The following is a 14880-nucleotide window of genomic DNA, read 5'->3' as shown; positions in this document are numbered from 1 at the left end:
TGAATAAAATAGAATTGTACCAATTAAATGAGTGAAAAAATTTATGAATCTATTCACCCAGTGTCACATTTTATTTCTTCATTCTCTCTTGTGGTCAACTCTTCAAATAACACTTTTTGGTCAAAGTTATAATATCCAACGCATCAACGAAACCACATATTTGATAAAACACGTTCCAGCACTTGAGAATATTATACATGATATTGATAAAGACATTGTAACTATGTATAATAAGAGATCTTATACATACAAACATACAACAGTGACTGTAGATGGAGCAACGAAGAAATCAACAATGCCAATGGAAGTGATCAATAAAATACGAGAAAGTTATTTTCGTACATATTATAATACTAATAAAACGAATCAAGTAGATAACAATATTATGACTGATTTCACAAATGTAAATGAAAAAACTTCCAACAAATCTTTTGGAATTGAAAAAAATCTTGAAAGGGCAAGAAATATTGCATCGCATATTATAACAGCTGAGATACAAGATGGTGCATTTATACCATATGATACTAACGTTAAGAATGATAAGAAGTATAAGCAAAGTAAAATTACTAACATATTTAAATAAATGATTAAAATTCGATTGGAAATATCCTGTTTTATTGATAGCAAAATTGTTGTCCCTAGATAATTCTTCTTTGTTATGACAAAGAAGATACTCTGAATTTTCAGAATAGAACAGTTAGCAATAGTACTTATAGTTCTTGACGGAGGAAGAAATTGCTGTATGAGTGAGGCATAACTGCCACCAGTTCGCACTGAAACTGTTTCGAAAAACGATACAAATGACATAAAAAGAGACGCTTACATTGCTAGAATATTTTAATGTTACAATAAATAATCCTGATACAAAGCTCAATATTGTGGTAGAATAAATGAATCTGTTTAAAACTTATGTTGTACATGTATAGCTTGCAGTACAGACACTTGTATTTGGATTAAAAACGGAAGTTGAAGGGCATGTATAGGTGTATTGTGTTATGGTTCCATCTGAAAGAACGACACACAGATAGTAGGTCTGACATGTCGTATCTGATGAATCAGCAAATCGTCCAGCACTTGTACATGTGAACGTTGTTGTAGTAGTACAATTGTATGACGAATCGCATAATGTTGTATTTGGGTTGAACAACGTACCATTCGGACAAGTCAGCGTCGTCTCTATAAAAGTACTATTGACTTCCACGCACTCAATATACGTGCTACAGTCAGTCGAAGATGGATCGGCAATGTAACCATCCGCGGTGCAAACGCTTGTGTTCGTGGTTGTTGTATTCGTAGTGGTACAGGTATAGTTCGTAGTACACAAGCTGGTTGTTGGATTAAACAATGACGTAGATGGACAGGTGTAGTTGTACGATAGGTATGAGCTGGTTGTTGACGAGTATACACAGAGGACATAGGCTTGGCACGTCGTGTCATCAGTATCAGCGAATCGCCCAGACGATGTGCAATTAACAGCAGCTTGCGACTGCCACGCAAGACATGCAATCTGGAAAAAAATATATAAACCAATTACTTTTACCTAGAATAATTAGCACACTCTGAAAAGGTAGCACACGCTGGCACCTAATAATATATTTATTTGTACTTAGTTGCCTGGACACGCTTCACTTCATACTCAATTTGGTGAACATAAATGATATTGTAATAGCAACCTAGCTGAAACCAAAAACAGGTGCTGAAATCGCTACTAAACTACAGGATCACTCGCCAGACTACTGTGGATATTTCCCGAAAATTTTATCAATCTGTGCAACTGTTTTGGAGTCCATAGGGAATATAAACACAGTTTTGTTCGCACCACATATTAAATATTTCAGAGCACAAACTAACGTAAAGCAAAGGCTTAGCCGATTTCATTTAAGTATGACCGTTGAATCGAATTTTGTTACGAAAATGATAAGAGTACAATACATAAGAGAGAAGGTATTTTAAGAGAATACGTGACATGACCAGCAAGATTTTCAACTGATGGCAAGTGATACGCCTTGCCCATTACAATGCAGTGCTGCTAGATTCTTGATTGAACCCAAATTTCCTTGTGGCATAATAATTATGGCGCTCGTCACTTTGTGACGAAAATAGGAACATAGGTAGACCAAACCGATTTAACCTGGAAACAGATTTAGAGGAATAGAGAAAAAATGAAATTGTTGACTATTGTATTTCTTAACAATAGGTTATTACTTATTATTATTATTATCACTATGTTATCATTGAATAAAAAAAAATATTTATTATAATTAAGGGCTCATAAGACACTCAATGTACAAAAGTCTCAATTTGTTTGTGATACGATGATTCTGCTCTATTGTAGCTTTTGCTGAAAGCGCACCACAATTTCACCAATGTTAGTTGAGGTAGGTCGTAGCGAGATAATACTGCAACATATTCTTTGAGTTCCCTTTGAAAATGGACTAGTCATATTAATGTAGCATCGAGACCCACCACAAGGGTAAAGGGAGGAGGTGAGAAAGTTTGAAAGTCAATCAAAAGAGAGCGCGGTAGAGATTTTCGTTCTATCGAAATGAGTGAATCTAATGAAGAAATGCGATACATTTTAAAAGTATATAACAAAAATAATTACAAATGCGACGAATGCCGCGAAAAAAATGTATGACGTTGTCAGTAAGAGTAAGCACAAAGTTGGTTTAAGATGTAACTTAGTAAATTTTGATGCCAAAGTTGCATCTCGCTCTGATTATCCTGTTACGGATAGAACGGACGTCATTTTTGAAGAAGGCATATCAGTAGTTAGCGACCCTACCTACTAAGCTAGAGGTCCCGGGTTCGAATCGCGGTAGGTGCAAACATTTATATGATGAATATGGATGTTTGTTTCCGAGTCATGGATGTTTATTACATTTTCGTATGTTTAAGTAAGTATATCGTATTAAATATATCGTTGTTTTGCAACCGAAAGCGTAGTCTATGCCTAATTTTGGGCAAGATAATTTGTGTAAAAGTGTGTCAATATTAAAAGTAGTTACGACATTGCTGAAGAACTGGAAATTAACCACAAAAGAGTTTGGACCCATTTGAAACAAGGTAGGTACACAAATTTGGGTATTTCATGAGGTAATGATTAATAGAAAGGGTGCGTTCTTTCATCATGATAACGCTAGACCACATACATCTTTAGCCACTCAGTAAAAATTAAGAGGATTTGTCTAGGTTGTGGTAAGGCATCTCCCATATCTTGCACCTTCAGATTTCGTCTTCGGTCTCTTTTCAGATTCGGTCTCTTCAGAATTCTGTAGGTGTTTCAGGTTTCAATATCATTCAAGAGATGACTGTAAACACTACTTGCTGCGTAATTTTGAGCTAAAGTTCCAAAATTTCTACAGCAACGGGATCATGTCACTACAAGATGGCGCAAAACGTAATCAAACAAAATGGCACATAATATTTACATTCTTAAATGTAAACACACTTTGAAAAAAAATGATTGAGGTTTCAAGTAAAATACGAAGAATATTTACTCAAACGTAATATAAAATATTCGTAAAGTTTTGAAACCGTGCTCCGTTTGGGACTCCGCATGCGCTCAGTACAGTATATCATAATTCATCCCTACTGAGTCATTGTACGGTATAGATTAATAATTCAGTTTTTAAGGCACCAAATGATCAATGTTTAGGTACTCTTGTCATCATATTCTTCCCTCTTTTATGCCTACAAAAATAAATTAAATTAAAAACTTACCAAAATAAAAACCGTGCCCCATTTACCTATCATTTTGAATTGATACAACTCAATACCTAGATATATTCAACCTGCATCACCTTTTATACCTAAGGAACAATAAGTCTTTACGGCCTCAATAAGCAATTAGGATTAATTTCTCTGTACGTTATCAAACGTTAATACTAGTTCATCAACAATATTATCTGCAAACATTCACTTGCAGATTGTATTTTATCTGTATTGGTACTTTTGGCTTTTTGAGTCAAATTATCTTTGAAATATCATTGATTAAGCAGACGTGAAGTTACAAAGAGCAAAACAGAACCAAAGTTACCAAAATAGTCCAAATGATTGCGAAACTGAAGTGGCAATGGCAGGTCACATAGTTCGACGAACAGATGGCCGTTAGGGCAGAAAAGTCCTCGAGTGGCGACCACGTACCGGAAGACGCAGTGTTGGTAAGCCCCCCCTCAAGATGGACCGACCGATCTAGTCAAGATCACCGGAATACGTTGAATGAGGGCAGCGCAACACCGATCGTCGTGGAAATCTTTGGGCGAGGCCTTTGTCCAGCAGTGGACGTCTTCCGGCTGATGATGATGATGAAGCAGCAGACGTGTGTGTAAATTCTAATAACTACACCTACACCTAAAGAGAAAATAAATTAATTAAAGTCATAAAATCAGGATTGGAATTAAAATTATGTTGATTGACATTCTTGGGATCATTAATTACATGATCGATAGTCAACTTAAGATAACTTAAACTAGTACAATAATTCTAACTGAAGCTTTTTTACACTATATATAAATATCGCTTTTACGTACAAGGGCATGGCCATGCTTAATTTTATTTTCTTCAATACAATACATATAATATATACCAACATAATAATGTACATTTTCAAATAAATTTGCATAAATGTATGAATTAGTTAATAGTAGTAGTTTAATGTAAAATAAAAAAAATCTTCTTGTTTTGGCCTTCTACGTAACGCCAGGCCTGTCTCACTCCCCGTATAGTATCGAATTCGTAAGTAGACGCGGCGGCCTCTACAAAGAGGCTCACAGTTAGGACTCACGAGCGAGGAATGACTCACGCGCGAGTTTTGTTCGTCACCTACTTCACCGGTCCGAATACCTTCACAGTCACTGAATAGAAGGCAGCATGAAAAATAACTGTTATTGATTTCATACATATTTATGACAAATTATTATCGATAATCAATCACTAACACGATGCTTGATTTCGCGAGCTCGCAACATAAAAAGAGCTGTAGCTTGTTTTATCTACGAAAAGAATTTAATGGCTCTAAAAAAACGAGGAGTGACCGTAAGGCAAGTTAAGCACATCTGACACAAAGTTCTTTCTGTGATTACCACATGGTCTAAGACCCGTGGACCCCAGACCTACGTTATTTTGTAAAAGCTGATAGTTTGTCAGCGCATTTCTCTAAACACAGGTAAGAACAATAGACCCATAGGTAATGGGCATTGTCATGACTCATGGTCCAAACTCACTCGCCCACACCACGAATTCGTTTTTTTTTATGATAGGGACGAGACGAGCAGGACGTTCAGCTGATGGTAAATTATAAAGCCGGCCCATTACAATGTAGTGCCGCTCAGGATTCTTGAAAACTCAAATAATTCTGAGCGGCACTACAATTGCGCTCGTCACCTTGAGACATAAGATGTTAAGTCTTATTTGCCCAGTAATTTCAATCGCTACAGTGCCCTTCAGACCGAAACACAGTAATGCGTAGGTACACATTTCTGCTTCACGGCAGAAATAGGCGTCGTTGTGGTACCCACAATCTAGCCAGCATCCTGTGCAAAAGAGCTTCCCACTCGTATTCGTATTGTGATGTGTGTATTGTAGAGCAAGACATCCCGTTGGGAGATTTTTTTCGCTCATATCGATTTCGTATTTCGAGTATAACATATATATGTATAAATTATTGCTTTTTCTTGTGGGGTACATAAGCAATTGGCATCATACTGTGATGAGTTGAGACACTTTTAAATGAAAATTCCATATATTCGACGACAATTGCTATATTTAAATCAGCTCAACTGTCCATCACTCGTGCACTCCATCAGCGTACGAGTTCCCCGCCGAGTACAAAGGCGTGCCAAGTCAGTGCTAGCCTGTTCCATCAGCCATTTGCTAAAACTAACCTCAAGCAATCTTCTCCTATACCACGTCTATTAAGACCTTATAACTCCATCTGTGGTGAGGTAGATATTTATAAAATTTCGTTACTTACCCCCGTTTAATAAAATGTTACGAGTGTTAGGCACCAAATGACATATAATGTTCTTCTGACATATTTTGAAATTCGCATGTATCTCGATACTGTAATTTTTGTTTTTGTCACGAAAGTATGGACTGTGCACCTTGTGACACCTGCATTTGTTGTCCATTCAACTCATATTTTGTTAATCTTCAATATATTTAAGCGTTTTAGAATGAAGCTTTAAGAAAGAAAAGAAATTTAGAACTACTGGTTGTCTAATAAATAAATAAATATAGGAGGGATTATGGTTACATCTGCTGCCGCTTCAGTAGAGGCGTCGTACAGCAGATTTAGCGTATTTGTGCAATATATCGAATAGTAAGATCGACTGGCTCATGCCTTTCCATACGGAACTCTAGCCTTTTGCATACTCCCATGGCGAGGAGTAACTATCGTACAAATAGCTACATAACTAGATCTTGCAGAAATTACAACGACTTGTTAATAATAAAGTATAGGTATCTAGATATATTTTCAACACCTAGCACCAAACTAAAAAGAACGTTAGCTAATAAGTTCTTCAAGATTAAATAATTGTATTTAAGTTAGTTTCAAAGTGGAGTACATCCTAACAATAGATTTATATATGTGTGGAAACAATTAGGTAGCCATCAATAATTTTAATTATTTCATAGGTTAGCTGTTAGTTTCTCAAATAAAATATAAAAAAATAATAAAATAAACGAGATATTCGAGTAAATAAGGTATCTTTCCCTACTTGCAACCTGTGAAATTGAAGTACAAAACATTCTTTATAGTATTATGAGTACTACAGAGTAGGAAAACTCATGTTGATGGCTGCTGTGATCTATAGACAAACTCGTTTAACTGTTTAAACTACACAGCCTTTTATCTAATGTCTACACTGTAGATAGTGTTGTTATCATACTCGTTATTTGTCGATAAATAACATTTATTTTTATTTACATGTTATGTGAAAAATTACATTATCATGGAAACTTACCGTTATACCCTAAGGAGTGGTCCAACCTATCATAAATAATTCTGAGCCGTGAAATGCAATTGATTTGATATGTAAGCAGATTACTGGAAAATTAATCATGCATTACAAATTGTATATTATAATATATATTATTTAATAAATTAACATTTTCACTGTGGTACAGCGTGCCTTGGCGGGGCCTCGTATAAAAATTTGCTTGGGGGGCCTTATGAAGGGTAAAGATTTCTCAGAAAAGAAAAAAAAGTTTGCATAATATTAAAAGAAATATTTATTATATCTGTAATTTTTACCAACATTTTTACAAACACTTCAAATTAAATATACACTCTTGCCTTTTTGCCTTTTTTTCGGCAAGCAGCTAAATTTTTTATCAATTTTTGCTTACGCACGTCGGGCGCCCCGTATAATTGATACGACGGTAGCTACGCCCCTGCATTTCCATCAAAACCTGCGAAAGGATTTACAGTTTGCTGTTTCAGAAACAACAGTGGTCGTAAAAGAGAATGAATCAAAGAGTGTCGTTAATTTTTTAAACCTATTAAAGCTAAATAAAGTTTACTTGATAATTTTAATTATATTAAGAACCAATGACGGCTATCAGTTTTATATTGCACACGCAATGTAATGTTACTTGGTGTTAGTATCGATATCGGCTATTATCACCCAACACTATGCTCGCTATCTTTTTCCTTGAAGAAGATCCCGCAGTTTTAAAACAGTTACATTTTGAATTACATCCGCGGAGATATGAAATTAAATTAATAGTTAATGAATCACACATGATTAACGTCAAAGCCTTATTTATATCATAATAAGATGAGTTTGTACTGCTAATACTATTAAGTGAGACAAGAAGCGAACATGATAATTTATATAATAATTTCTTTCCTGGTGAGTAGTTTAATATTAATAATGTATTTAGCGAGTAAACTTAATTTCTATAAATTCATAGAGAAGTTTGGTGATGTGTTTTAAATTATGTGTGTTTAATTGGAATGCATTTGTGTTATGTAAATATTTTGTTTATATATTCAATTATTAATATTTTACTTATATTAGATAATTTATTCATATGCATGTGCGTTGAATTGTAAAGACGTTAATTATGAATAAATTTAAAGATTTAATTAAAAAAATCGCTTTTGTAAATCTGTGAACAAGTAGGGACTTTGTTAGTTATTATATGTCTATTAACATGATTTGTACCTACTACATAATCAGTATTTTTTTTTTAAATCCAATTAAAATACTGTGACAGTTCCTAGCGCCGTTTCTTCTTCACAGCTTCATTTGTTTCCAAGAGCTGGTAATGATTTCTTGACGTCATGAATTCGAAAGAAAAAAGATTTGAAGAAAATAATACATTTTTATGTATTTTTTTATATCAAATATTAAGCCCATACAAATCATCCCGTATTGGCACGCGTCATCAATATAATTATTATCATATTATACCAATTTACCTATATTATTTTAAATAATTTTTTATAAGATTTTTAGATAAGGCCTACCACTAGATTCAAGATGAGAATTAATTTGTTGTCATCAAATATATACGTACTTCTAGAATTACCCCCTTATTCATAAAAGTCTGCTAACATAAAGCATTGCTAATTCTCATTCGGGAGGAGGAGGGAGGAGCGTTTTTTCTCATTCTTCTATTGACCTAAGTCAGAATGAGAAAAAACACTCCTTAGCGGCTGTTTTAAGTTAGCGGACCATTATGAACAAGGGGGTTAAAGTATAAAATTAATCGTTATAATGACAATTTATAAATTGTAGGCCATGTGCGACGGATGTACGGAGACAGGAAGATTCCCGAATAATCTAGAACCAGGATGTCGTGGTTTCACAATGTGCTTGAAAGGTGCTGCCGGCTTCATGCAATACAATCTCACTTGCCCTGGAGACTTTATCTTCAGCCACATTGAAAAGCAATGCACAAACGTAACCAACTATCACTGCTTGCCACAATTCTACTGCTCACAGGAAGGAGATATCTATGAAACTTCAAACAAAGACTGCTCGTCATACGTTTCTTGCATAAAAGATTTAAATGGCATTATTTCTGCAAGACTCGTTGACTGCCCTTCTAATACCATATTTAATGGGACAACTTGTGTGGAAGACAATTTAGCTATATGCTCATTAAGCACCGAAAAGCCCTTAGTACATGTTTCTGTTAGTCATTTTGAAGGCAATATAACATTTAATGGCGCCTCTATAAAATCTGTACGTGCTTTTGTACTTCTGACACCTGTATTATATTTTGTACGAATAAAGATTTCACACTAACAATGCTGTATGTAATTATTTTCATGCGACATTTCCTGTGTTTGTGTTATTGTGTAAAGATCAGAATGTCGTCTTTTAAACTAGTCCAAGGACAACTGCGAATATATAATACCTACTTTATCAAGCACTTGAAGTGAAATAGTAATAAAATATAACAATAAATACCTAGACTCCCATTCGCCTATTAAAAGGTCGTCAATAAATGTCCGAACGGCGTTGTATATACATAATATACATTAACTTACACAGATAATATAAAAACATTCATTCAAATTAACACCTTATTTCAATTTCATTTGGAGTTTGATTATGGTGCGAAAGAGACGGACGCGAACACGAGGCATAACATATTTTTATTTTAGCAATAATAATTAGGTACCTATTTAGCAATATGATAAAACACGTCATGTCAGTTACAATATTTTATTAATGATTTAGACAGTTTTTCAGTCATAATTTCGGTGGAATTTGCTATGTTTCTTGCCATCACTCTGGATTCAAAATTACAATGGTGCCCCCTTATTAAAGGATTGGCTAATAGACTTAGTTCTGCAGCATACGCGCTTAAAAAAATTAGACAATTAACTGACATAGATACGGCGGGACTAGTTTTCTTTAGATATTTTCATAGTATTATAATGGTATATTGCTATGGGGCAATGCTGCCGATATCAATAGGTACCATCTGTGTGCTACAGAAGAAGGCTATTTGCGCTATTTATTATCTTAGTGTTAAAGAATAATTAAGAGCAAAATTTAAATAATTAAACATCTTGACTGTTGCCTCTCAATATATTTATAATGTTATGTATGTACATAGGCACATAAGTGATTTTGCTAGAAACTCACATAACCATAATGTTAACACTAGGAATAAACGTATATTGCCTACTACTCGGCTAGTTACTAAGTATTTCGTGAGGCGTTGCTACGTATGCTTTTACAACAAGATCCCAGAAAATGTTCAAAACAAATGTATTACGAGATTCAAAAGAATTGTTAAAATGCGGTTGTTTGGTAAAGGTAAAAAAAAAGAAAGCATCTATAACAGTGTCGTAAGAATACAAAACGACCTAAGGTATAATATCCTGATATGACCTCGATAACACCATACTGCGCCCGTCACCCTAAGACTACACAATAAGTTATAGAATGACGTAAAAATGACACTTACAGCACTATAAAGGATAATAATAAATATTGGAGATTAGATTTTCTAACATTCAATTTGTTTATATAATATTAATGTCTTAATTAGGTAAAATTGTAAAAATACTTAATACTGTAAAAATAATCATCGTTCAATACCTATCTACTCGGTAGCCGGCACACGAAAACCGAAAGTGTACAAAACGAATCACTTTTCTTTCGGGCGTCTTTAGACGGCACTGTTTTTTTTTATAGTTTTCATATAAAAAATAACACTAGCAAGTAGTTTCTCTAAATTTTTAAGTTTTACTATCACATCTTATTTTTCGCATAAAATCAAAATTATTATATAAATACAGGAATATCCACTTTATTTGAAATTATATTGTGCAAAACAAGCCCTTTCTTTTCCTATATTTATTTATTTAATAGGTACACACAACAGAATTACATCAAATACATAATAAACAAAAAAAAATATCAGCTAAATACAAGATATCCTTTTTGATTTCAAAATGAGCGAAGTCAGCACTTTCTAATTAAAGCTATGCTAATGAAACAAAACTAAATAATGAAACCAAAGCTATGGTAACCGGCCATAGTTACATTCCATAATTTAAAACTTAACCCTGACGTTATTGTCAATTTGACAGAATTGTCGACATACCTACAGATTTCAGTCGACGGAACCGGGAGCCACAGCCATTTACAAAGAGTATAATAATATATAGGGAAAAGAAGCCCTCTCTACGTATTAAGAGCTGTCTATTTGAATACTAGCGCCATCTGAATATTAGCCCCGAAAATAACTATAATATATTTATTAGCTCGAAATTATTTAATTCATTTTTAATGTTGTGACGCAATTAAATAACTAACTACTTTTTAATGTAGGTATTGCAATTTTTTACCATGTTGAAATTGCGCGTAGAGTTAGTTATTTAATTTTGCCACAACATAGAACATAAAGGATAGGATTTAGTAGTGTTGGTATGAGTAATTGAATTGATTGGGTGGGAGAAATAAAAAGCAATGTTTGCATATTATTTTTTATTTTTATAATGTTTATGTTTATCATAATATTGTTGGGCAGCTGTTTTTGTTTCGCCTTCACCCACATATGTTAATTTTCCTGACAAAATTCGATTGATCGATCTGCACCACCTTTTAACCTTGCTTTGAAAGATTGTCCTTTTTTTCGCAAGCGCGATATTTCTGCTTGAAGATGCTTGATCTTTGTGCGCTGTGGAGCCATTAGATCTGTGAAAGAATGTTTAATTCACAAATTGTATAGTATAATATATGTATTATATGGTATTAAATAAATGGACAATATGAAAAGGGATTCAGTCTTAAAGTCTATATATATAAAAATGAATTGCTGTTCGTTAGTCTTGCTAAAACTTGAGAATGGCTGGATCGATTTGGCTAATTTCGGTCTTGAATTTTTTGTGGAAGTCCAGTAAAGGTTTTGATAAGAAGAAGAATTTAATATGTACAGCACGTCTGTCGGGTCAGCTAGTAATGAATAAAAATATATTCAAAATTTCATTCCCACACGGACATTAGCTGTTCTCAATCCTATCAGGTACCAATGCAGCCTTCATCAAAAAAGACATTTGGCTCAATAGTATTGTCATGTCATGCATTAATCTGCTGTTATAAAATTACGGTCACATTTATGGTTAATGTTTGTTAAATAAAGATCTTGCTGATTTTTGTCCCCAGCTCCGGGACTATGGGGGAACTACTTTGCCCACCTAGACAAAAGATCATACATAAACTATGTCAAATTTCATACAAATTTATTCAGCACTTTTTGGATAAAAAAGTATAAAAACAATATTTTCAAAAGAAATCAGAATCTCTCCCATTTATAATATTAGTATAATAATATTAATACCTTTTCCAGATGTTCTTTTAGGCTTGCTAATAAAACTATAATTATGTTCCAGCATCAAGCACCTTGAGATGCATCTGAAATTGGAAAAAATACTTATGTAGTTTGTTGCCCACTTTGTCAGAGTGAATTTTAACTATACTTTTCAAATCATTTCAATTGTCAATTTCAATCAGACGATAACGGAGAAAAATAAAAATAAAACCAAACTCAAATCATAATGAAGTAGCACTCATCAAATGTAGAACCAGGGCAACATTTCTTAAGAGTCTAGAGCTCAAATTAAATCACAAGTTGAAATAAGCTGTCAAACAAAACCATTATAGAAAAAAAGACATACCGACACTACTCACAAAATTTAAAATTATAAAATTTTGTTTTTATTTATGGTTTAGTTGTGTATAATAGATAGAAATATATTATATTATATAATATTTTGGTATGTGTTCAAAACAAAATATAATCATTAATTTATACATTTATTATATTTAATAATAGCCAACAAATTGAAAAAAATATGTGAATTTCACCTGCAGCCACAGGTTGGAATGTTGTTGAAGTTGATGCTTTTTCTAAAATAAAGTTGCTCACATAAGCTCTGTAAATAATAGATTAATTATTATTTATTATTTGTATGCCACAGAGAACCGGAGAACTTTTATTGTGATTTGTAAAATCTTATGTAACTGAAATGAAATTATGAAGACTATATTATATGAAAACATGACATAAAGATCAAGATCAAATGTGGGATTTTCAATCAATAACATTTTATGGGCCCAAGTGTTTAAAATTACAACCAAGATATACATCAAAATTTTGTATATGTATGTCCATAAATATCAATAATTTTAAGAAGATACATAAAAGACATGGGATTAAAAGCAGAACAAAATCAAATTGTCAATGCCCTTTGACTGAGTTTGACTTTTTATTCTTTCTGAATATTTTATTTGAAATAGGATGTAATATCACTTACAGAAAGTCAGTACTACCTACTGGAAAAAGTATACCTCAGACCTGAGAAGTAAGGGCATAAGATACTCAGCGGGCTTCTTTTTTTTACATAAAAATATGGTGACAATGTTAAATCATACAATAAAATTTATTATTTAATACCCTGAGGGTGGCCGCTCCATGCCATTTCTGTGGTATCATTAAGAATGTCACTTATGTTATAGTAACCTTTATGACATTGTAAAATAAGTTTTAAAAATTATTTACCTGAACAGTCTTGCTGTATTATTGTAGGCAGTAAATGTTGTGTGGATGAAGCTTGTCCTAAGATTACTTGACTCTGTAGTTGTCCTGAAAATTAATGTGAATATGTAAAGATTATGTTTCATTATTTAATGATTATCATAGATAATGAACCAGTTTCAGCTGGAAATGCAACCATTGAATTTTGTAATGACAACTGTGTAAGAAAATCAGGTGTTTCCAGAATGATACAATATACCTTCAAAAAAACCATCAACTCAACAAAGATTCTTAGTGGTGTGACTAAATCTGACAGAGTTAGGAATAGAATGGAATATTAACTCAATATATTGTGTTAAATTAGGGGACTTACCAAGCAGATGAAGCATTGGAACTGCCAATGTGCTTAGCCATTGATTATGATTTCTGTGTCTGTCAGAAACGTGTATATCACAAATTCTCTTCTTCTTATAACATTCAAGATCGGATGTTTAAGGGTTTCCACCAACAAGACTGACCCAAGTTTTAAGCTGCTCAAGAAATTGACAGCATCTGGGAAACTATGCATTGGAATCTCTGAAAATAATAAATAACATTATTAAATAAATTGAGTGACTATTAAAGCCATCAGACAAATTGTGATAACCTAGTGTTATGACCATTGGGCTAGTATTAGATTTTGGACTCATATATTGACTTTTCTCTTGATAAAAATGGTGTCAGAAGCCAGCACAGCTGTCAATTATTATTAAACCATATAAGTCAGGGGGAGTCTGAAGTCTGACATAAGGGGATTTGAGGGATTGGAGTTTAACCTTTTGGGCAAGATACAGAAAACCGGTATGTTTATAATAGTTTTATCATGATTGCAAATTCAATCTACGGACCGGTAGTAGAACCTGAGAGTAGAACAAACCTTATATGATACTTTATTTATCACAAGATTAGTCAATAAACTATACTATTAAGATTTAAGAGAATAATTTACTTACCACGGAGCGCACAACCGAAAGCACAACGTCTCGGCATTACACCAAAGTTCATAAATTCCACAAACAAAAGTGTCTCTATCACAAAAAGTAGAAATACACAGAATAAGGAGATTTTTGGAGTGAATTCGCAACAGCAAGGCGGAGGAGCACAAGGCTCGACTCGACGCACTTACACTTCGATTTCAATACCAAAAATATGCAAAATGGAACACGAGAGCTACATAAATGTGCAAACTGCAAACGCTAGAAGTAGCCGCCATTTTATGACCAGTGGGCAGGTTTCAAAGCGAGTGACAGCTGACAAAGCTTTAATTTTGGGGCCAACTATCAGATGGCACTACAGTTTTCTGAAAACGTCTTTATAAGGCGACTGTCC

The 14880-nt window shown here is 33.6% G+C and overlaps 1 protein-coding gene and 1 long non-coding RNA gene across 2 annotated transcripts; both read right to left on the bottom strand.

The window, feature by feature from the left end:
* Positions 1-330: 330 nt before the first annotated feature.
* Positions 331-3799, bottom strand: LOC126970478 (probable endochitinase). The gene is made up of 2 exons (XM_050816412.1): positions 3724-3799; positions 331-1507 (listed from the first exon to the last, which is right to left on the bottom strand). The coding sequence occupies exons 1-2, from the start codon at positions 3754-3756 to the stop codon at positions 908-910; spliced, it is 633 nt and encodes a 210-aa protein (XP_050672369.1). The 5' UTR covers positions 3757-3799; the 3' UTR covers positions 331-907.
* Positions 3800-11447: 7648 nt separating this feature from the next.
* On the bottom strand, positions 11448-14814 carry LOC126970483 (uncharacterized). The gene is made up of 6 exons (XR_007730647.1): positions 14505-14814; positions 13886-14088; positions 13537-13620; positions 12843-12910; positions 12316-12389; positions 11448-11672 (listed from the first exon to the last, which is right to left on the bottom strand). It is a non-coding gene; the product is annotated as an uncharacterized LOC126970483 (long non-coding RNA).
* Positions 14815-14880: the final 66 nt, after the last annotated feature.

The sequence above is a fragment of the Leptidea sinapis genome, chromosome 21, assembly GCF_905404315.1.
Source record: "Leptidea sinapis chromosome 21, ilLepSina1.1, whole genome shotgun sequence".
Lineage (NCBI taxonomy): Eukaryota > Metazoa > Arthropoda > Insecta > Lepidoptera > Pieridae > Leptidea > Leptidea sinapis.
The sequence above is the reverse complement of the archived record's forward strand: the minus strand, read 5'-3'. Positions and strand labels throughout refer to the sequence as shown.